Source organism: Calypte anna, chromosome 19 (genome assembly GCF_003957555.1).
Source record: "Calypte anna isolate BGI_N300 chromosome 19, bCalAnn1_v1.p, whole genome shotgun sequence".
In the NCBI taxonomy this organism is placed as follows: Eukaryota; Metazoa; Chordata; class Aves; order Apodiformes; family Trochilidae; genus Calypte; species Calypte anna.
In genome coordinates, this window is record NC_044264.1 from 6,459,841 (window position 1) to 6,482,555 (window position 22,715).

General features: G+C 56.1%; 5 protein-coding genes across 7 annotated transcripts; 2 read left to right on the forward strand and 3 right to left on the reverse strand.

Annotated features, from left to right (window-relative positions):
• Positions 1–802: 802 nt before the first annotated feature.
• On the reverse strand, positions 803–8,562 carry POLDIP2 (DNA polymerase delta interacting protein 2). Its single transcript, XM_030462297.1, has 11 exons — positions 8,363–8,562; positions 7,804–7,885; positions 7,107–7,204; positions 6,059–6,155; positions 5,514–5,589; positions 4,886–4,993; positions 4,516–4,652; positions 3,560–3,586; positions 3,230–3,355; positions 2,755–2,834; positions 803–1,277 (listed from the first exon to the last, which is right to left on the reverse strand). Exons 1-11 carry the CDS (start codon positions 8,530–8,532, stop codon positions 1,163–1,165), a joined length of 1,116 nt encoding a protein of 371 aa, XP_030318157.1. The 5' UTR covers positions 8,533–8,562; the 3' UTR covers positions 803–1,162.
• Positions 8,563–8,664: 102 nt separating this feature from the next.
• TMEM199 (transmembrane protein 199) lies at positions 8,665–10,955 on the forward strand. Its single transcript, XM_030462298.1, has 6 exons — positions 8,665–8,836; positions 8,914–8,987; positions 9,062–9,151; positions 10,041–10,077; positions 10,347–10,459; positions 10,547–10,955. The coding sequence occupies exons 1-6, from the start codon at positions 8,665–8,667 to the stop codon at positions 10,640–10,642; spliced, it is 582 nt and encodes a 193-aa protein (XP_030318158.1). The 3' UTR covers positions 10,643–10,955.
• On the reverse strand, positions 10,704–12,515 carry SEBOX (SEBOX homeobox). Its single transcript, XM_030462682.1, has 3 exons — positions 12,096–12,515; positions 11,733–11,967; positions 10,704–10,797 (listed from the first exon to the last, which is right to left on the reverse strand). Exons 1-3 carry the CDS (start codon positions 12,513–12,515, stop codon positions 10,724–10,726), a joined length of 729 nt encoding a protein of 242 aa, XP_030318542.1. The 3' UTR covers positions 10,704–10,723.
• Positions 12,516–13,929: 1,414 nt separating this feature from the next.
• KIF12 (kinesin family member 12) lies at positions 13,930–17,350 on the forward strand. Of its 3 annotated transcripts, XM_030462301.1 has the most exons (11): positions 14,119–14,229; positions 14,317–14,452; positions 14,685–14,776; positions 15,025–15,160; positions 15,248–15,366; positions 15,488–15,592; positions 15,680–15,990; positions 16,135–16,492; positions 16,569–16,705; positions 16,808–16,947; positions 17,080–17,350. In XM_030462301.1, exons 1-11 carry the CDS (start codon positions 14,134–14,136, stop codon positions 17,142–17,144), a joined length of 1,695 nt encoding a protein of 564 aa, XP_030318161.1. In that variant the 5' UTR covers positions 14,119–14,133; the 3' UTR covers positions 17,145–17,350. The 3 variants fall into 3 exon arrangements, with proteins under 3 accessions (XP_030318160.1, XP_030318161.1, XP_030318162.1); XM_030462300.1 differs by adding an exon at positions 13,930–14,004 and having other exon boundaries at positions 14,103–14,229; positions 15,025–15,366; positions 15,488–15,990; XM_030462302.1 differs by having other exon boundaries at positions 14,126–14,452.
• Positions 17,277–22,410, reverse strand: VTN (vitronectin). Its single transcript, XM_030462304.1, has 10 exons — positions 22,360–22,410; positions 22,172–22,269; positions 20,514–20,663; positions 19,972–20,091; positions 19,304–19,630; positions 19,058–19,197; positions 18,648–18,804; positions 18,408–18,557; positions 17,642–17,914; positions 17,277–17,471 (listed from the first exon to the last, which is right to left on the reverse strand). The coding sequence occupies exons 3-10, from the start codon at positions 20,572–20,574 to the stop codon at positions 17,353–17,355; spliced, it is 1,347 nt and encodes a 448-aa protein (XP_030318164.1). The 5' UTR covers positions 20,575–20,663; positions 22,172–22,269; positions 22,360–22,410; the 3' UTR covers positions 17,277–17,352.
• Between the last annotated feature and the right edge of the window lie 305 nt (positions 22,411–22,715).

Sequence of the window (22,715 nt, forward strand, 5' to 3'; positions counted from 1 at the left end):
GCCTGATTTGCACTGTGGACCAGGTCCTTTGTGTACAAGAAAAAATTCTCATAGATCCACACATTTTAAGCTTACAGCTGTTTCATTGACCTGCACAGTTCTGCAGAGCCCACAGACTACCAAGAAAAAAAACCAAAACCAAACCCCCAAAAAAACAAAACCTAAATCAAATAAATAAAAAAATATCACAACCCAACAAGCTGAGCAAGCAGAAGCAGAAAGCCAAGCACTACCTCACTGTGGCTTACAGCACAGCAAGTTCAAACCAGCTCTCCCTGCCAATGCAGAAACTACCAAGGAAATACAGTGACAGCCACAGGCAGAGTGGGGAAGTACCCTCCAGCAGCTGGGACATGCATCCCTGCAGCACAGCACACCTTGGAAGGGGAAGGACCCCCCTTCAGCTCTCCTGTACAATCACAACACACAGCCCAGTGCTCTGCACACACACAGCAGCATGGCAGCCTGCTCAGCACCACCTGCCAACCTGCCTTCCCCACCCTGTGCTCTCTTCTCTGACAAAACAGGCTCTGCATTGCTCCCTTGCTCTGCCCAGGCAAGCTGAACCACAGGGAGTGTGGCTCACAGGCTGCTCCGCCACGCGCCAGCTACATCCCAGAAAGCAGCTGAGCTGCAGGAAGGCTGAGCTCATATTCCTGATCCCTAAAAAATCCTCACTGCTGCCTTCTGAAGCTGCAAGAGGTCTGGGCTGACTCTACTCTGCACATGAATGAGGGGGGAAGCAACAAGCTGGAGCAGGCTGGGTGCAAAGCCTAGGCCTCTGTTTATAAAGGAAGACTGGTTGCAACTGGAAGGGCCAGTTTATTAGAGAAACCTCACATTGCAGAGAATTCACAACACATTGGAAAGGGTCCAGGCCTGCTGAGGGGGCCAGTCTGCTGCCACGGCACAGATCTACAGCCCCCATCTCCAACCCCAGCAGGTGCCAGGGAGGGAAAAGTTAACTGTAACACAGCTAATGTTTACAAGCAGCCTGAGAGAGCCAGTACTGAAGTTCAAAAAAGCCTCCCCGTTAGACAACAGTTAAAACAAAAAATGGTTTAAAATGTTTAAAAGCTCCATGTTCTTGGCTGCAGCATAATGGGGAGGCAAAGGTCTACAACACACAAAGGTCTCTGTGGGTCTCAGCACTCGGTCTGCTCTACCAGTGAAGGCCGGAGGGGGGGGTCTTCTCATCTTTGTTGCTTTCCAGAGAAAAGGGTGGGATTCGGACATCAAAGTGGGAGCCATCAGGTCTCTCAAATCGAAAAGTACCCCTGCAAAATAATGGCAGAGATGACGCTGAGGCTGGGGACAAACACAGCTAGGAGTCATCACCTAGAAGGCAAGACTTGAGCTCCTGCTGTACCGTGCAGAGCAACTCATTAGCAAGGCTGGTTCAGCAGCAAGGATATCTGCCTGCCGAGATGACTCATGTGTTGGAAGACTCCTGGTCGTTTTTCATCACATCTAAATATACATTTCCTGAATAAGGATGATGCTTGGAGCCTCCAGGAGGTAGGCATGTTCCAGGCATCTGCAACAGTGTTTACCTAACTCCCACCCCACAGCAGACAAAACCATCTGAGCTGTCTTTACAAACTCATTAAACCTAAGTGCAGATTCATATTTCGCAGCAGAAGCTCCACTGGATAAGAAGTCTCTGATGACATGAAATTCCATGACAGGTGTACTTTGGAACAGCTTCTGCTTTGCATTTCAGAACTGAATCTGCATGTCCTTGTACAAACAGAATTTCTTTACTGCCCCGAACTCGAGATGACTACATGGGCAAGAAGATGGCAGAGATAAACTAAGAGGTTCTCATCCCAGGGAAGACACAACTGAACACCCCAAGTCAAGCCAAGCAGCTTCTGAGCTATAGAACCTATTCTTCAGGATGCATGCAGAGGGAAAAAATTCCTAGCCAAGCTGGTTCTACTCGCCAGGGCATGTACTCAGGCAATTCAAAATGGAAAACAAGGGTCTATCCTATAGGCAAAGAGCTGCTCTCTTGCTTTTCCCAACTTAAAGGCTGTTTCAAGGCAGCTTAGCTCCAAAATAGATTTACTTAAAGAACACAATCCAGAAAGACCTGTTGTACAGAAGGCTAGAGGAGGCTGTGCAGTTCTTGCCCACACAGAGATGATACTCAATATGATAACCCAGCTGGAATGCAAACAGAGAGAAACTGCTTTAGCTCTAGAGCACTGGAAAAAAAACCTCAACTGAGTACTTTTCTACTTGAGTTACAGAAGAGGGAACAAGAACACCAGTTACCTGAAGGCCTAAACTGGGAATAGAACCACATGACAATTCCATGTGAACACAGAACTGCACAGCTTCACTCAGGGGCAGAGTCAAAACCCAGTCCTCGTTATTAGAGAGGATGCCAGTGCACAAAACCCTGATGCCTAGGGAAGTGTCATCATGAAGCTTCACCTCCTGCACTGAGGACTGAAAGGGACAGAAACTGAGTTTAGCAGAAAATGACCAAGAACTACTTTGTGCCTTTTCAAATCCAGTCTAGCACAGACCAGGGAGGGAAAATAAATTAGCCTGGAACCTCTTGGTGCAGAGTATCAGAACATCTTATGACTGTGATACTGCTATAGAGAAGCTCATAAAATTTTTAACAATCAAATACGTCTGGTCCAGTCCACTTCCACCTGTCCTCAGCCCTAACTCCAGGCTGCAAACTGCATCCCAGTGCTGTGGGGTCCTACAGCTAAACCAGTAACAACTGCTTCTTACCACATGTGACCACTGGAAGCCTGCAGGGAGACGTGACTGCTGTACTGAAATGCCGGCTGTTCTTTGGATAAAACTGGCTCCTGAGGAGACAAGAAGAGACCACTGAGCAACTGATCTTCACATTTCCTCACAGACAGGCATTAATAGGAAATGTATACAGTGAGAAGAAAAACAGAGATCCACACCTGAGCACAGCTACCAGTTACACAGCAAACAACTTGCCCAATGAGTAGTGCCAGAACCACACATTATTCCAAGTTTTCCCATTCCCAGGATCATTCTCTAATGTGTGAAGTTTTGGTTCATACACACTAACAACAGGTGACAAACTCAAGAGATGATTTTTTTTCCTCATTCCCAGTTTTCTAGCCCATCTATTTCTGTTGCTCACTAAGCAATTTACTGACAAACCAACCCAAGCAAGAAGACTCCAGCCAAGGGCTGCACTTCCCAAGAAGAGCTACACCACACCTACCCTTCCTACAACGCCACGGCCCCGGACTGTTTCCAAGGTGCCAGACAAGCTGAATATCCTCCAGTGCCTCTCTCGGAGCTGCACCACTTCACTGTCAAGGTTCTCCAGGCGAATACAGTAGCGCCACTGGACAGAAGAAAAGATTGTTATCAAGGACTGGAATCAGCTGCAAAGAGTTGATAACCCAATATCAGTTGATAACCCACAGCCAATACTGGGAAAGAGCCGCCAGGCAAGGGCTGCTCTCCCTCGGAGCTTATCAGACAGCAATGATGCTGCAGCAAATAAACTCCTTCCCTTTAGCTGCTTCATGAAACAAAAGGCACTTACCCAGTAGACATGGGAATTCTGGGCTTCCTGTCAAGAGAAACAAAAGACTTTAGCAGGTGCCCTTCGATGCTCAGAGCCAAAACCTCTTCAGCTGTCAGAACAGCACAAGCACAGGGGCTCTTGCTCCATGCCAGCTCGATGCAGACAGCTCCCATGAGCACAAAGACAGCTGCCCTCCATCAGCTACTGCCTGGCACTGGCTCTACTCTAGGCATGTAAACATGAGGTGGGAGATTTGCAAGGAGCTCGTGATCTCCATGTTAATTAGAAACTTTCTACAGATCTATAAACACACGTTGCCTTGCCTTCAGGCACCTGTTTTTCTGACAAGGTTAGGACACACATCAGTTGTGCTCCACAGAAGCTGCAATTCCACACCAAAACATCCCACCTGCCACAGCACAGGTTCCCCAACAGCTGAGCTCCTCCAGGCTTGGAAATTCAACTGCTGCAGCAATTCCCAGCCCTCCCACTCAGAAGTCTATTGGAGCCTCATTATTTTGTTTGGTCCATAAGAAGTTCTCAAACCATAAAGAGCACATGGTTATCAACTGAATCCATAAAGCTTTAGCCAAGCCCTCTAGCTCACATCAGAACACCCAAAGCACCACACCACTGGGCAGGATAATGGACCCTTGGTCCCACCTGTTACACACATGCCCATCAGTGACTGAGGCAGCAAAGGACCACTTCACCAGCCTTCCTAAAAATCCTTCACAATATCTCGCTAACACTGTTCTGCAGAAAAGCAGGAGCTGTTCTCCAAAAATGTATGGCAAAACAGCTTTATGTTCATACCCCTGACAGACACCACAACAATGAAATAGCAACTGTGTCTAAGGAAGTAATTTCTGCAGTAAGCAGAAGATACCCTCAATCAGAAAACTGATTTTAGAAAAGAAACACAAGTTAAACAGGTCACAGAACTAACCCAGCTACACACAACACAGCCCTACCCTCATGCCCATGTAGAAAGGGATGACTGTGACACGGATGTTTTCCGTGGTTTCTCGGTGCACGTCAGAGAGCTCCAGCCAGGGGTGGTTCTTCTCCTGCCATGCACATAGTGTGTCCCTTGCTACAAAAGGTGGAACTGTAAGGAGAAAAAGATGAGTTTATGAGGAGATTCATTCCATAACCAGAGTGCTTTCCCCTCAAAGCAACTCCTTCCACAAAGTTACAGTAGTTAAAGAAAGCTTTACTGTAACAAAACCCAAACCAGACCAAAGATTTGACACTGTATCCAAGATGATGGATTTTGGATTCTCATCAAAGAGTACTTCAAGGATCTGGCTCTGAAGAGTTCTCTCTGAAGCTACAAATTACCTTTTGTTTGGTCGTACAAGAGAAACCTCTCAAAGAGCTCATGCTGGATGGGCACTTGATCAGTGGAGCTGTAGGGGAGGATATCTTCATGGCTTACGTAGTCTAAACCTGAAACAAAATACCAAAAGCCACTGAACTTCCCCCACAAAAAGCAGCTCAGAAGTCTCCTGGAGGAGAAATGGATCACACTAATGAGGAGTTAAATATTTTGGCAGCAGCAGCCAAAACCATGACTACAAGAAAGAATGACTGCAAGAAAGAATGGAGGAAATGTGGCAGTAGCAACCCTGGGCAACTCTACCCTGTGAGGTTTCTCCATAGAATAATTCCTCTGATTAACACACACTGCTTGGGAAGTGACTGCACTGCCACAAGAGGACTTTGGGCAGGAAGCACACAGGACAAGAAGAGATCTATTTAGCTGTCCTGATAACAAAGCAGAATAGCCCCAAAGTACAGGGTACACCAATGGGATCTGTGTCTCCAGCTTGGAGCAGGCATTTATCCACCCCTACAGGGATGTCCTGCAGGAACTGCTGCTCCACTGGAAGAAATGGACTGTTGGTGACTCCTCTGTCTCTCATTCCAATCTCCATCTCCACACAGGTGAAATGTGTATTTGACTCACCTGGTATGGCATAGAGGGCTCTGCTGTCATCATGATTTGCCAGGAATGTCACCGCTTCCGTCTGTGATCTCTGTGACTGAGGAAAGGGAAGGTTTATGGGTTTGTGTCTACCCTGGGAATTGCTGTGGGCCACTTCCCAGCCACCTTTCAGTTCACTGCTGTAGTTTCTAACGAGTGCAACATTTATTTTATTTAACCAAATCACCTCAGGACATCTCTCCTTTTAACTCCTCTGGACTAACTCTCCACTCAAACAAGTGAAGAGAATTTTCAGTGGCCACACTCACAAGGACCTGTGTGCAACTCAGTAGGAACGCTCATGGGGTGAGGAAGGGAGGTTGGACAGGGAAAACAGGATCCAGAAAACAGCTATATGGCAATTCAGATCATCTGTCTCAGAAAAAATATGACTTGAACAACAAAATTGTCCTCAAATTCTAAACAAGTTAAGCATTAAAGCCAGTTTGTTTCAGTGCCTGCCCATCTAAAGCATTCACACAGAAGAAGATATATTTGTTTCAGTACTAAAATCATTGGTTACTTACTATATGTGGACAATCCCGGGCATCTATTAACACCTGATAGTAAGTATGTGTCTTGCCCTTGACCTCTTTGGAACCATGGCCTGCAGCATTCTCACTCCTACAGAGAAAAGCAGAGCACTGAGCTCAAAGGTGGCAGCAAAATGTTCTTACTAGGAGCAAGCACCTTCATTAACGATTTGGGGTTTTTTATAAAAATACCTTTCACAACCTCTAATCACTCAATTCCATCCAAATTAACCCCAAGTCAGGTGCACAATGACAGATGCCAATCACACCTGGCAGATCTCCAACACAGGCCAAGGGGGAAATGGATGAAGAGGGGAGAGAAGTGACCAATGACTGAGTGCACCAAAGGATGAAGGGGCTTTGGCTGATGATGGGGAGGCAGATGACAAATCCAACTCACTGGCAACCTCCCAGAGGAGGCAGCCTGACATTTTTACACAGGAGCCTAAACCTCACTCAAAAAACAATCATAGAATCATGGAATGGGTTGGGTTGGAAGGGACCTTAAAGATCATCCAGTTCCAAACCCCCTGCATGGGCAGGGACACCTCCCACCAGCCCAGGCTGCCCAAGGCCCCATCCAGCCTGGACTTGGACACTTTCAAGGATGGGGCAGCCACAGCTTCATTGGGCAACCTGTACCAGTGTCCCACTAAGTATCTCAGCCTTCCCTACATCTTGGGTGATCAGCTCTTGTTTCCTTCTTCCTCCACACTTTCCCCAGTCTTGTATCATTGACATAGCTATAGAATTTTTCCTGTTGTCCTAAACTCCCCTTGTCATACCCAATTCTCTCTGTGGGTTTGTTTTATGGCAAAAAATGCCAGGAGCACTATCTCATACTTCCTTCATCCTTTTTCCCTGTCTCTAACACAAAATTAATCCTCACATAACATCCATTCTTTAAGCACCTCTCTTCTAGTATACATTCACACAGAACAGACCCCATACCATTAACCTCCTGAAACAGATTTCTTTACCCAGCCAGGAAACTGGATACAAAATATAAATGTAACCATAAGACAGCAGAATCAGTTCTTACTTTTCTGTCACAGGAGAAGCCACATCTCGATCATAAAGCCTGGCTTGCCAGGGAAACAGGACTATGCCTCGATAGCCAAACACACTGTGAAGAAACAGCTGAAAGAAACAAATGCATCTGAACACACAGCAAGCTTTAATCACCTGGGACACATCAGAAACATGAAGCAAAAAGCCCTCTCCTGAAGTGAAATGAGAAACAGTCCCAAAGGGTACAAATGCGTGGGGTGAGGATACATGGAGAATCCCCCTGGTAAATCCAGGGAGGAATCCCTGGTGCAAACACAGCAAAGAAAGAAAAGAGGGAACAAGAACAGCTCAGAGGGAAAGAAGAAGTTCATTTCATCTGTGTCCCATAAAAGTGAATGTATAAACAAGTCATAAAGAGAGAAATGCAGAAAGGAGACCAGCAGAAATGGATCTATTTTGCTCCTAAAGGAAAAAAGAAGCTTAAACAAAACCAGCAGAGTAAATGTCAGTGTAAGAGCAGTGGTGTTGTGCTGCAGATTCTTATCAACCTGCTACTGTCAGATGACTGACAAACTGCAGACACAGCAGAGACCCAGAGCACTGAACTGTGAAACTTCTGGACTCCTACCACAAGGCAGCAGCAGCCTCCTCGTGGGGTAAATCCCTGGGCTGCCCAATCTCTGCAGGAAGAGCCAGCAGACTCAGTGCTGCTCCCCAGCACTGCTTACCTGACCCGTCTCATATTTGCCGTGCTGCTTTGGTGCCTCAAACACCCCCACTGTCTCCAGCACTTTGCCCTCGGGACGGTTTCTAGGAGCAGAGAGGTGTTTCAGTGGGTGTGCAGGGGCTGAACCAGACCCCAGGCCTGGGGGCACAGAGCACTCGAGCCCCAGGTGCTGGCCAAGCACAGCCCCCACCTCCTATCTCTCTCGGGTACCCCTTGGGAGCCCCAGCACACACCAGGCTGCCCAGTTACCCCATCTCCCCTGCCAGTCTCCCCTTTCCCAACTGCCCTGGACACCCCCTCACCCCCTGCCCAGCTACCTCCAGTCCCCCCTCCCGTACCCCCCAGGCAGCCTGACAGCTCCCCAGCTCCTTCCCAGTCCCTCCATAACGACCCAAGAGGCTCCCAACTCCCACACCCACCCCCCCTTCAGGGCCCCCCACCCCCCCTTCCACCCCAGACACCCCTCAGAGCCCCCCCACACACACACCCCCTCGCAGCCCCCCCTCACCCCAACCTTCCCTCAGCACCTCCGGGCCTCGCTCCCCCGCCTCAGGCCTCACCGTGACGAGAGGTTCCTCCGCGGCGGCAGCAGCAGCGGGAGGGCCGCGGCACACCCCGCACCCAGGGGCCGCAGCCCGCGGGCCGGGGGCTGTTCCCAGCGCGGCGGTCCCCGGGCCCGGTACCGGCTGAGAGCCGCCGCCACGTACCGCCGAGCCGCGCAGCCCGACATCCCACCACCGGCCCACAGTGCACCGCGCTCGTCCCCGCCCCCTCCTCTTCCCGGCGGCCTCCGCGCCGAGCAGCGCCGCTCTAGCCCGACTCTATGGTTCTCCGCGTCGCCCAGGCGACGGCTGCCGGGAAGATGGCGTCGGCCGTGCGGGCCGGGCCGCGGCTGCGGCGGGCGGTGGAGGGGGGAGAGCTGGCGGGGCTGCCCGACGGCCTGCGGGCGGAGCTGGAGGCGGCTCTGGCTTCCGAAGGCGCCGTGGTGCCCTTCAGCCTGCTGCGGCGGCTGCACGCCGCGCTGCGGGAGGCAGGTAGGCCGCGCTGCCCACGGTGCCACGGGCCCCGACCCACCGGGCCGGCGGTAACAGCCCTGTCCCCACACCCGCAGAGTCCCCGCTGTACCTACACGAGTTCCTGGAAGGCTGCGAGATCCACCTGCCCGAGGTGCCGGTGCCGCCGCGGGTAGGTGAGGGCCAGGGGCTGCCGCCCTCTCCCAACGCCCGTGCCCGGCCCTCACCGGGACTTCCTTCCCCCAGAACCCAGAGCTGGTGGCCCGGCTGGAGCGGATAAAGGCCAAGCTGGCTAACGAGGAGTACCGGCGGATGACCCGAAACATCACCGGCCAGGTGAGGGCACTCCCCGCTGTCAGGAGACTCCTCAGAAACGCGGCCGGCAGCAGCCTGGCAGGAGTGCAGGGAATGTGCCCCATAGAGCAAGCGCGGTACTGAACGTGGGCAGGGATCAGGAAACTGCACCCTGAAACTGTGCGGGGACAATAGGTATGGGTGTGGGACAGAGGTAGGATAGAGGCAGGAGGATAGGACAAAGGGTTGTCAGGATGGTGAAACAGATGAGAATGAGTTGGGAACATCTCACTGTGCCAAGGAGCTCAGGTTTTGATCTGGGGGACTGAGAACCTACAGTAAATGTTTTACAGGGAGCATGTGCTGCCTTTTCCTGAACGGTTACAGTTTACTGATAGTTTTAAAATGAAATCAGTTATGTCAAGGTAAAAGCTGAAAAAACCAGTAATATTTTGGCACCTGTTTTTTTTCTGAGATCTTTTGGCACAGCTGGGACCAGCCAGCACCCCTTCTGACTGCATTCCTCATCATCCCACCCTGCTGTCCCTCTGTGTTTATGTCCTCTGCCTGTATCCTCCTGTTGCCTTAACTCTCATGGGAAGTTCTGCTTTCCTCTCTGTCAAGCTCAGCTGCTTCACCAGGGTGGTTTCAGCAGAGCTATGGTGGTCACAACAGGCCCTCTCAGATATTTGGTTCTAGCCAGCTGCATGGACACAGGTGACAAGGCAAGACCCTTTAGTATCTCCCTTAAAAACAAATCCTGGATGCAAGAAAGCACTCACACTCTGACACTGACCCACCCACCCACTGCCAGGGCCCCCCCTCTGAGCTTCTGAGCCTCGGGCACAGGACAGGGCATTGGCATCACTTTTATTATGCAGTTAACATTACAATACAACAGATCACAAGTTGTTTTAATTCCTTCTTTTAGGAGAGGAACGGGACATTGGCTGACTTTGGGAGGCAAGGTGAGTGCCCCTCCAGCTGACCCCTGGCAGTGGGTACTGGCGGGTCAGTCACCGTGGCATCACCAGCTGCTGGCATCAGGCAGCCCTTCCCTCTCCACTTATCTCACCACCAGCTTTTAGTCCTCACAAGCATTCCTGGAGCCAGGGAGTGACCCTTTGGTCCTTGTTACAAATACATGTGGAGGCACAAAGCATCTGAATCCTTGGGTGGAGCAGGATCAGGGTCTGTGCCCAGCCCCCCAAACACGACTGTTGTCCCCTCTCCCCAGCCCGCTCCGTCAAAGCCGTTGTCATCACCGTATTCAACTTCATCGTCACCGTGGGGGCCACCTTCACCTGCACCTACCTGGGCAGTCAGTACGTCTTCGCTGAGACAGCGGCGGTGAGTGAGGGAGCCTGAGGTGGGCCCTGGCACTTCTCTCTCTTGTTGTGCCCCCAGGGTCACTTTTCTCTCTCTCTGTGTCCCCAGCGTGTCCTCTCGGCCGTCATCGTGGCCTCGGTGGTTGGTTTGGCTGAGCTGTACGTCATGGTGCGGACACTTGAAGGGGACCTTGGGGAACTGTGACCTCACACACCTCCCCATGAACTGTGGTCCTCGTGCTGGGGGCTTTTGCCCTCCCCAGGAGTCATTAATTTGGGGCAGGTTTTATCTTCTGCCATCTGTTTGTACCTGCTCCCGGGAAGATTTGCTGCATTCCTCAGACCTCATCCTTCCTGTTCCTGAAACAAATCATGGATTAAAAATGCTACAGCCACAGAACAGAAGCGAGAAGAGCTGTGGCTTCTCATCCCCCAGCACAGAGGGATGTTCACTTTGTTCTCCTCCTGTGAAGTTCCTGTCCTTTTATGCTGAAAATAAACAATGCTGCGTGTTTCCAGCTTTCTTCCTGACGGGAAATCCATTGCGATGTGGGACGCCCACCCAGCATCTAAAAGACACCACAGAGAGCAGGGGGATCTTCCCTCTCCCTCCTGCCCAAACTCCTCTCTGCCTGCCCCTGCTGCTCCTGCCTGCTCCCTTGCCCACTTCTGGGAGCGTGTTATTCCTGTGGGATCTGATGGGAGCTCATGTTTGGAGGTGATCCCATTCCCCTCCAGTCTCACAGGACAGCCAGGGGGAAGCACCTCAACACTGAGCCCGGGGGGAGCTCTGGGGTCCCATGGAGCAGTGAGTGGAGCCAGCTGGGTGGGGAGGGGACACGGAGGGTGGCACCACCGGAACCCCCAGACCCAGGGACACCTGCTGGGCAGGCAACCCACCAGCTGCAGACACGGTGATTAATGCTCTGATGGCAGCTAAGCCCCTCTGCAAACACAGCTTTAATATCCGATACGGGATCTGCCGGCACCTGCGAGCGTGCCTGCGGATTAGGGGCGGCCGCGCCACAATCATCCACAGATACAGCCTCAGATTAAGGTATTTTGTTTGTTTGGTTGGTTTTTGGGTTTTTTTTTCCCTAAAGATTAGTTGGTATTAGAGGGCTGATGGAGAGCCAGCCCCGCCACACCGGCATTTAGGATATTGGATGACATCTTCGGGACCAGCAGTAATTCCACACCCTAAGGAAATTGATCGGCTAAGCTGGGGGTCCCTGGGGAGTCATCAAGAGGGGGGCCCTGATGCCAGGGGGGTCCCCACCACGGCTACGGCTCACCCAGGTTGGTGATGGCCACACTGTAGATGAGGTCGGAGGTGGATCCCAGCGAGGTGGGGAGGCCCCGAGCAGGGCTGGGGGCTCCCGGTGGAGGCAGAGTGGGGGCTGGACCTGGGGTGGTTCCATTAGGGGGTGGTTGGGCGGGACCCGGCTCCCCTGGCCGTTGGGACAGCGGTGTTGGTGGCTCTGGTTTGGTGCTGCGGATCCTGCGGGCGCGGCGGTTCTGGAACCAGACCTGGACCGGGGAGAGGGTTGGGGACACCGTGAGACAGTGAGAGTGGCCCGACGGGGCAGCTCCGGGGAGGAGGGGGTCCCGGCCCCGGTAGGGGAATACGGAAGGGGGTGGGTCCCGGCTGCGCTCACCTGGATCTTGGCCTCGGGCAGGTGGGTGAGCTCGGCCAGGCGCTCCCGGGTGGCGATGTCCGGGTAGGGCACAGCGGCGAAGGCCCGCTCCAGCTCCCACAGCTGCCCCCGACTGAAGGTGGTTCGCCGCCGTTTCCGCGGCCCCCCCGGGCAGGAACACGGCCCCAGGGTGCAGCCCGCCCCTACCTCCACACGGCCGCTGCCCGTCCCGCCCGTCCCGCCCGTCCCGTCGGGGAACCGGAGCACTGGCTGGGGGGCTCGGGAGGTGCCCGGGGCCGCGCTCATCCTGCCCCGCTCTCCCGGCCCCGCCGGAGACCCGGCTTTTATCCCCGCTGGGCCCCCCCGGCGGGCTGGGACCGCCCCGAGCGGGCGGTGCTGTTCCCCCCCTCGCCAGCCCTTCCCGGCGGCTCCGGGGGCCATTCCCCCGCTCCCCATCACCCCGCTGCCTGAGAGACAGTCCCCCAGAGCATCACTGGGGATCAGTGACCCCAAGCAGCCCCTACTGGGCTTCCCCTCCAACTCCACCGTCGGGACAGCGTGGAGCCCAGCAGGTGTGCGGGGTCCCCCCTCGCCCCTTCCCCAGCTCCCAAGGCCGAGATGCCACTGCCTGCCCCCTCTTCACTCCCCCTCCAGCCCCCCCCTGCCCCCCGCAGTGCGGCCGCTCTCCCGCAGGGCCGGCACCGGTCAATGTTTAACCGGAGCCGTGGTACCGGTTGTGCGGAGCAGCCCAGGCCGGCTGGCGGTGGCTGCTGCCGGGAGCTGCGGGGACCCCGAGCCAGGGGGTCTGGGGGGCGGATGGAGCCGGAGGAGAAGCAGTGCTGGGTGCCCCAGCTGGGAGCAAGGCCCAAAACTCTCCCACGGAGCCAGGAGAGACCGTAAGTTGGAAGGAGGGAGGGAATGAAGGGGACAGAGGCCACCCCGTCCTGGGCAGTGACCACCCGGCCTATAGAGCCACCTGGGCAGCAGGCTGGGGCTGGCACCTTAAAAAGTTTGCGGGGGGGACACCAAACAGGATGGTGCCTCTATGGGGACACAGGGGGGAATATTGTACTCTATTCCCTGCCAGGCCGTGGGGCACAGCAGGGACAGGAGGACAGCACAAGGACAGAGCAACCGTGGGCCCCCCTGCCCTGGCCCCTGGGGTGCCCGTGGACAGGTCTCCTAGACAGGGGGCACCCACCCCTCCACTGCCCCCGGTGTCCCAAAGGAGCCCCAGCAAGGAACAGGAGGGCCCCGTGGTGGGCAGAGACACACGCCTGAGAGTGGTGCTGAGGTAAGTGGGGACTGACAGGCTCAGAGGCATGGTGGGGCCCCTCCTGGACCGGGAAGGGGCACAGCGGGGCACCCAAAGGTCCCTATGGGGTGACATCTGTGTCCCTACCCACACCCCCACTGTTAGGGTCCGGCCACTGACCTGCACAGAGACACAGCGAGGTGACCGTCGGGTTGTGCACAGCCTCGGTGACAGCACCATCCATGTAAGTGCCAACCCCCTGATGGGGTTCGGGGGGGGGCCACAGGACCCCCTGAGCCACCATCATCATCATGCCCAGGTGAGCTCAGCCAGGCACGATGCCACCTTCGGGTTCAGCGCCGTGTTTGACGAGGGCGCCTCGCAGGAGGCTGTGTTTGAAGGCAGCGGGATGAGGCAGCTGGTGGAGCTGGCGATAGATGGGTGAGTCCAAGCGAGTCCCCCGTGGATCTCAGCCCTCCAGCCCACCCTGCATTGCACCCGTCCAGGCCCCACCGGTCCGGGTGCGTTGCCGGGGCCGTGCCAGGAGGTGGCATCTCTGTGCCACCGCTGGGGCTGCGCCTGAGGCTAAACATCTCCAGCTTCGCCTGCACCGTCTTTGCCTTCGGGCAGACCGGCTCGGGGAAGACCTACACCCTGATGGGACCCCTGGCACAGGTACAAGGACTTGATTCTGGTTCTCGCCTGGTCGTGGGTGCTGGGAGGAGGTGAGTGCTCAAGCGGTGTTACTGGGCACCCTCCTGGCCTCTCCTCAGAGTGAGAAGCGTCCGGCGGCCCCCGGGGCTGATGCAGAGGTCCTTCTCCTGCCTCTTGGAGCAGAGACTGAACCGCGGCTCCGACCTGGCTCTCAGTGCCTCCTACCTGGAGATCTACAATGAGCAGGTTAGCACCCACCCGACCAACCTGTCCAGCCCCTCTGGCACCCCATGCCCCACTCTCCCAGTGCCTCCCCTCTACCACACACCCCAGGTCTGGGACCTTCTGAGCCCGGGACCACCATGTGCCTTGCCCCTGAGATGGAGCAAAACCCGCGGCTTCTACGTGGAGAACCAGCTCAGTGTGGACTTCGAGAGCCTGGAGGCCATTGCCGATCTGCTTCTGAAAGGTGCTGGGCCACATACCGAGCTGGGGCATGTTCAGGGTTTGCCAGAACTGTTATGGGGGGACTCAGCCCCCACTCCTGGGGCTGGTGGGGCTCTGATGGCAGCCAAGAGTGTCAGCTCCCTGCCCTGCTGCAGAGCCCAGGCACGTTCCTGTCTGACAGGGAGTGGGCAATGGGTGCTGTGCCAGGGTGTGGGGCATTGTGCCCCCCTGCAGCTCTCTATCCCTCCCAGCAGGATCCCAGAGGCGACGGACCTCAGCGCACGCCCTCAACAAGCACTCGAGCCGCAGCCACGCTCTCCTGACCATCCACATCCGCAGCCGGGCTGTGAGCACACATCCTGCTTCGGGCACTTGGGGGAGGACTGGGCAGTGGGGGGGTTTTTTGTGGGGCTGCAAACAGCCCCCGTGTGGGGAAGGGTCACATCCTCTTTCACAAGGATGCATTGGTGGGGCTGGGGTTAGAGCAGCAGCAAGACAGAACCGGGACCCAGGGGTTGGGACACTGCTGTGGGCTATGGGGAAGGGGTGAGGGGGGCCAGAGCATCACCCCCACAATGTAGGTGTGTCCCTCAGCCCAGAGCCTGCCCCAGCAAGCAGGGCATACTCTGCTTTGTGGACCTGGCTGGCAGCGAGCGAGTGAAGGAGACCAACTCCAGTGGGGAGCTCTCCGTGGAGGCCAACAACATCAACCGCAGCCTCCTGGCACTGGGTGAGACAGGGGTTCCCTCGCATGGGAGCACAAGCTGCTGGTCCCTGTCAGAGCCCTGTTGCACCCCTTTGGTTCATCCCCGGGCAGGACATTGCATCTCTCTGTTGGCCAAACCCCGAGGGAAGAGGACACACATTCCCTACCGGGACAGCAAGCTCACCCAGTTGCTGGCCCGCTCCCTGGGTGGCTCAGGCATCACCCTGATGGTACGTGCATGGAGGAGGCTGGCCAGGGGTGCATGCATCTGCAGGGTCTCATCCCACGGAGGGGTAGGCAAGAGTGGGACCTCCTAGCTGGCAGCTCACCTGTGTTTCTTCCTCGTCGTAGGTTGCCTGCATCTCCCCATCCTCACGCTGCCTCTCGGAGACACTGAGCACGCTGCACTATGCCAGCCGGGCCCGGAAAGTCACCACCAGGCCCCTGGCCAACAGGGTAGAGCAGGCGGGGGCTGTGGGCAGGGTGCTCAGCCTCACTGCCAGGACGCACCCCCCCATCAAAGCCATCCCCTTGTTCTCCCAGGTGTCCCGGGAGAAGCTGCTGCAAACCTTGGAGGAAGAAATCCATGCCCTGCAGCTGGAAAACCTTTCCCTGCGCCAGCAGCTGCGCCTGCCCAGGGTGCCAATGAGAAGCATGGAGGTCCCACGGACGCCCTCAAGGGCAGGAGTATGGCCAGGCTGGGGGGGAGGCAGATATGGCCCCACTGGGCTGCAGCACTCCCCTCTTGAAGGGCAGCTCCCATCAGAGGGGCAGCTCCCATTGGAGGGAGCCCCAGCCTGGCCCAGCCTCTATGGGCTCCTGCGGGACTTCGTGGTGGAGAATGAGCAGATGAGGTACAAGGGGTGGTGTGGGTAGTCAGAGGCTGGGCAGCACCCTATGTCATCCAGCCTCCCTGAGTGACTCCCTGGGGCCAGACAGGGCTGAGAGATCCTCTGGAGGCTGCCAATGCCCTGCCCTGCTCTCTCACTGTTTCCCAGGCAGCCCTGGATCTTCTCAGATCCCAGCAGTGATGTCTCAGCTGGCCCACCCTGCAGAGCCACCCACAGCTCCTGTGACAGCCAGCCCCTGCTCCAAAGTGCATGCACCCCTCATGTCCTCCCTGGCCACCCTGCAAGGCTCCAGCAGCCCGAGACAACACCTGCCTCTGGCCTCCAGTTGCCAATGAGCTTGGGAGAACCTGAGCTTCACAGGCATCCCCAGGTGGGGGTGAGGACACACAAGACACCCACCTGCTGCCACCCCCTCTTGCAGAAGCTGTCTCCCTCCTCTAGGTGCCCCAACTGCCCGGGTTGCCCCCAGTGCTGGCCTGAGCCAGCTGATGCCATCATGTCCCAGGTAGCCCCCGGGGAATCACTTTGGAGAGGGGTGGCACAGCACAGCACAGCAGTCTGACACCTCTGCTCACCCTTAGACACTGCCAGGGCTCCCTGTGCTGCAGCCAGTCCCCCATGAGGGAAATGCCACCATCCTGCTGCCTGGCCAGGAGGACATGGTTCTGCCTGGCTCCCATCAGCTCCCTGGGCACTGCCAGCCTCACCACGGGAAGAGGTAAGAACTGGAGCCTCTGGCCATCCCCAGGCATCTGATGCCACTCAGGAAGCCCCTGGGGTTACAGGTGGTGGGTATGGGTTTGTTCATGTGTTCTTACATCAGGAGATGGGGCAGGAGTAAGAGCTCATCTCAGTGGCACCCGCCCCCCCGGGAACTGCCAGGCCTGGAACACTGTCCCAACCCTGAGGGAAGGGTCATCCCATCAGCACCACCATGGCCTGGACTACCTGAACCAAGAGGTGAGAAGGGCAGTGGGGGGAGGCCAGGTAGTGCTTCACATGGGGTCTCTTGGGAATGGGCACCCATCCCAAGCCCAGACACTCCCACGTGGGAGCGATGGTGACCTGACCCTGCTGGCTCCTGGCTGGCAGCTGCCGGCACTGTCCCTCTCTTCCAGTGGGAAGAGGTGCCAGACTGGCTGGCAGAGCAGATCTGAGCAGCCATGGCTCCCAGCAGCAGCAGGGATCTGGCACAGCCCATGCACAATTATTACACCTGGGGGGGACAACCAGAGCCCTCGGGGACACCGCGATCTTGGACTGCACAGACCACAGGACAGATGGACAGATGGGGCTCTCCAGCCTGCACAGCACTCACTGTTTATTTCTGTCTAGTGAGGGGCTGTGCTGCCTGGCAGGACCCTCTCAGGTGCTCTCCTCCCCGGGCTGCGGGCAGTCCAGCCAGTACTGGGCGATGGAGCGGGGGTAGCGGGGCCGCACCAGGTCCACACGCTTGGTGCGCAGGTTGACGCGGTAATACTTGTCTGGGAGGAAGGGGAGATGGGTGTCAGGGCTGCCCGCGGGGAGCTGCCAGCTCTGGGCACCTTCCCACTGCATACCAGAGCTCAGAGACATCAACAAAAGATGGAGACCTCCCCCTGCCCCAGCAGCCCTGGTCCCGCATCTCTCCCAGATCTGGTGGCCCGAAACTCACCTCCCACAAAGAAGTAGACGCTCTGGAGGGTTTCACACTTGGAGCCTGACAGCCAGTCGTCCTCCACGCCCGCAGAGTTGGAGTCGTTCTGCAGCCAGCCCCACAATCCCAAATTCAGTGACCGGTGGCTCTTGTACCTCTTGCGCTGGCGGCGAGACTTCCTCCTGCGGGGCTGGTGGGAGGCCACATAGATCCTGCCAGCCATGGCTGCATCCACCCGGCTGGGCACCCCCCGCCAGTCCCTGCTGATGTACCGGGGGCTGCTCGCTCCAGCTGGAAAAGGGGAAAAGGGAAAGTGAGAGGGGAAGCAACCATGGGCAGCCCCCCAGTGCTTACTCTGAGACCCACAGGGAGTGTCTTTGTGTGTCTTGGCATGGTGGGCCCAGGAAGAACAAGGAGCAGTCAGCCCCTCATCCCACCCTTGGCTGGGCTCAGCCTTGTGCTAAGTCTCCTTCTCTTCCAGAGCTTGGATTTCCTATGGCATCTCCAATTCTGGTGGGAATAAACAGTCCACAGCAGCAACACTGTGGTGCTGGTGCTGGGTAGTGTGGGGCATAAAGTCTGCAGAAGGTGGGACTTGGGATGCTGTGAGAGATGCAGCCATGGCCTGGGGGGTTCTGTGCACAGCCTGGGCTCCTGCCCAGCAGGGTGGCTCATCCCAAGAATCACTGCTTCCTTCCTGGGTGTCTGCACCCCTTGCTCTCCATTAGCACAGGCTCTATGGACACCCGCCAGCCCTTTCTCCTCAGGTTGACCCAGCTCTTACTCATCCTGCCACCAAAGAGGATCTCAAAGATGTCCTCCCAGCTGTCACGATTCATGAAGGCGTAGTGGTTGAACACAGTAGAGGGGGAGGACTTCTCACAGTCTGCCTGTGTGGGCTGCTGGGTGAAGTCGTATGACCAATAGTACTTGTCTAGGAGAGAATGTGCAGGGCATTAGAGGAGGGACACAAACTCATGGCCAGCAGAGGCTCTGCCCAGAAGGTGGGGGCTGCACCACTTACCCTTGAAGAAATAGACTCTCTCATTGCCACGGTAGCTGTGCGCGGGGAGGGCGAAGGCTGCATCAACGTTGTCTGGGATGCCTTCAAAGCCCTCAGAGATGTTGCGTGGGTAGTCAGGGTCCAGGGCTCCGTCATCAAAGCGCCAGTACTGGCTGCCCTGGGGGTACAAAACACAGCTGGGGGTCAGAGAACTGGGCGAAGCATCCCCCACGAGTGGGTCTGCTGGGGGAAAGTGAGCAGATGCTGGGAAGCCCCATGGTAAGATTGTGGCCACCTGGGGCCCCAGACAGCTGCAGGGATTTGGGAACATCTGGCAGCCACCGTATGCTCGGTGAGTGCCAGGGTGGGTTGAGGAGATGCACTGGCTGCCCTGGGAGCACCCTCAGCCCTGCAGCCAGGCTCCTGCCCACCTTGAACAGGTAAGTCTTGCCCTGGCAGTTGATGCGTGTGAAGGCTGCATCGATTGGGCCCTCAATCCCCCAGACATCGCTGATGAGCTTGGGGTAGCCGGGCAGTACACTTTTCTCATCCAGCTCATAGAAGTACTTCCCTGGGGAGAGAGGGGAGGTGGGAGCATTAGGAGGAACCACAGCCACCAGCAAGTGGTGGCACCACAGCAGTGTGTCCTGAGTCCCTAGGAAAGGTCTGTGAGATACCTCGGAAAGCATAAATGGAGCCATTCTTCAGGTCTGTGAAGGCATCAAAAGGTTTCCTGCTGCACAGCTCCTCAGGCTCCTCATCCACAGGGTCCCGGTCCCCTAACCCATCTGATGTGGTGCTGGACACCTCCTCCTCCCCTGGCACGTCTGTCAGTATTTCGTCAGGGTCTGGCTTGTTCTCCAGTGTGGGCTGTGCTGGTGGTAGGGTTGTGGGTGGCAGGGCTGTGGGTGGCAGGGCTGTGGGTGGCTCTGTCCCAAAGTCAATGGTGAGGTTGTAGTCAAGGTAGTCATCCTCTGGCAAGGCGAACACATCTCCCCGGGTCACTGCAGGAGGGAACAGGTTTGTCCTTGGCAACCTGGGGCATCTCCCATGGGGTCTGGGTGCATGAGCTACTTGCTTCCAGGAAATATGGATTCTCATGGACCCCTGGGGCCCCACACTGCAGGGGGCATTGAGCCAGCTGCCCAAAACCCTTGGTGCTGCAGCACCTTGAGCACCAAATCTTTGCACTGACATCACTCTGTGGACACGGAGAGTCCTGCTGTGTGCAGGTGACCCAGCAAGAACCCCTCTGAGCCCCTGCAGTTTCTGGCAGATGTGGACAACCTGGTGGCCACTGCCCTGGCAGGGGGGGGGGGGGGGGGGGCAGCCACAGAGCCTGTACCTTTGGCTTTGCAGACGGTGGAGTAGTCACTGCAGCAGCTCTGGTAATACATGCAGAGGGTGTCACACTGGCACTTGTGCCGTGCATCAAAGCCGTCATCACAGCGTCCCTCGCAGGAGTCTGCAAGAGGCAATGGTCAGCACAGGAGGAGTAATGCAGGGTGGGCTCCAGGATGAAAGCAAACATGGACACAGCCCAGATAGGGAAACCCCACCTCTCCAGGTCTACCCCCCTCCCCAGGGCTACGGTGGTATTTCTCCCTGTTCCCACCCAGGTCCCACTGGGATGGGACCCATGGACCTGTCTAGTTGTAGAAAGGTTAAGGAATTGTCCAGACACCACTGATACCCATGTGCTGCCTGCTTGCCTCCTCCCCATGCCACAAAGTGTAGCCAAAATGGTCATGGCCACCATCTGGCCCCCTCCTCACCCTGCCTGAGCTCCCCACCTTCTCCAGCAGCCAGAAGCCACACTCACTGCATCCCCACACCCTGGCTAGGAGCAGGAGGCACCTGCCAGGGGTCTGTCTGTCTCCAGCTCACCTTCAGCAGCACGGGAAGTGATGAGCAGGGCCAGCAGGAGGGCTGGGGTGAGCAGCTTCATCCTGGGTGTCCAGGAGCACAGCTTTCCTGTGACTGTGTGAGCTGGAGTGTGGCTGCAGCTGGGTCCCCAGCATCCACTGTTTGCTCAGCCTGTCCCAGCGGGAGAAAATAAACAGGCCAAGGTCGGAACAGACGGGAAAGGGGCAGAGACATTCTCCCACCCAGCAACCCTCACAGCCCACGCAGAGCTGGGTGCATTTCGGGGGGAGAAAGGGGCTTCCCACATGTGGAGGCAGCTCTGGGAGCCACTGGCTATGCCTTTGATGCCAGGACCTTCCCAGACAGGGTGTGGGTTGGGCACTGGGTTCAGAGAGCAGTCGGGGGTGGGGTGGGGGGGCAGACAACATCCAGGAACCAGTTCTGAGGCTCTGCCACACTTATTTCATAGACAACCTCATGGTATTAACTCTTCCAGCCTCCATCTCAAGAGGAAGTCACTTCCCAGTCTGGTCTTGGCAGGACAAAGATCCAGATGCAAGGGGACAAGGAGTGGTACCCGGAGGACTAAGGGAAAAGTCCTGGGCTTTGTGCTTTCCCAAAATGTTGCGGTTTGGGAAGACTTGTTTTGGGGATTTCAGCTTTCTCAGTGTCAGAAAGGCTGGAAGCAGACCTGGGGAATCCTAAGGTATGGTGGCTCCTCTGTACATACGGACCAGGGGCTAGAGGTGAGTGGCCGGGAGGGAGAGTGGGAGCCCTCTGCACTTTCACTGCAGTAGGCAAACAAAAGCCTGTGTATTTTGCTCCCATCATTCCCCTTCTGACCAGTCCTTCCAGTTACTAATTAATGTTGACTCAGCTCTTCCAGAAGCTCTCAATAACTCTGTGATGTTTATTTGATCAGGGGCAAGGAGCAAACCACACAAGGCTACAGAGATACTGCCTCAGGCTGCCCCCTCTGCTGAGGCAGGAGCTCCGTGGGGTCCATCCCAGCACCAGGGCAGGATCAGCACAGTCCTGGGCTTCAATAAATGATGGAAGATTTCGGGGGAAAGAAGAAACTGAGCAGGATACCTGCTTCTCCTTGCCTCTGCCAGCTCAGACAGACAGCTCCCACCCTTGCTGGAAAGACTGTTCCTCAGCCTCAGTGAACCCAGGGAAGCCACCAGACATGGGCTGCTGGGGCAGGACTTCTGCAGTCCTGTCACCCCTCTCCTTGTCCCCTTGCCTCAGCTGGTGTTGTCCCTTGGTGCAAGCACCAGCCCAGCATTGCACCAAAGCTTCATCCCATCCCTGTTAAATCAGTCCTGAGGGACAATCGTTCTGAGAGGGTTCAGGCTTGAGGAGTGAGCAGGACTGGACAGTGTCTGACCTGCTTTTGCTGATCGCCTGAGACAAAGCTCCCTCCTGTTGCTCCAGGCTGCCAACCACTGTGAACTGCAGACCCTATCAAGGCTCAGTAAGCTCTTCCCCAGCCACCGAGCTCAGAGCATGGCAGGAGGGTGCTGTAATGGGGTCCTGGGGAGCTCTAGAAATAGTTTTAATTTCGCCTGCCACAACCAGCAGCCTCCTCCGAGGTAGCAAACCCCCCTGCTATGCTGTGTTGCAACAGTCTGCATCACTACCCCCGGTTAATAATAATTTAGCAGGAAAATCCTTACTGGTTCTGTGCCGAGCCTTTCCTGCAGTGCTGTGCCGCTCGGATCGCCTTGTTTACCGTCCTTGGCTTCGAGCAAATGTTCCCTTCCTCTGTCTGTCCCTGCGTAGTGGATTCAGAGAGGATTAAAACCGACTCTGTGGCATCAAAACATCAACTTGAATTTAAGTCTCCGTCTGAGCTGGTAACAACCTGGTTTTGAAGCCAAGGATTTAAGCTGCTCCTCCCAATACAGGCCAGAAGTGTCCAAAACATTTTTGCCCTGAGCATGTCTGACCTGGAAAAAAGAAAATAAAAGGGCCCCAGACTTCCTCTGCTCTTTCTTCTATTATGCAAATGCTGATCCCACCCAGCAGAACTGCTCTGAATTTCCACCACGCAAAGAGAGCTTTTACTCCCTGCAGCGATCCCAAACCAGTTCCAAATGCAGTGCCAGGGTGACCACAATCACAAGGTGACCATCGCGGTGCCTAACCCTTTCCCGGTCGCAGAGGGTCCTCGAGTCCGTGGGACCCTCTGTAAAAGCAGCACAGGGGTACAAGTCTGCT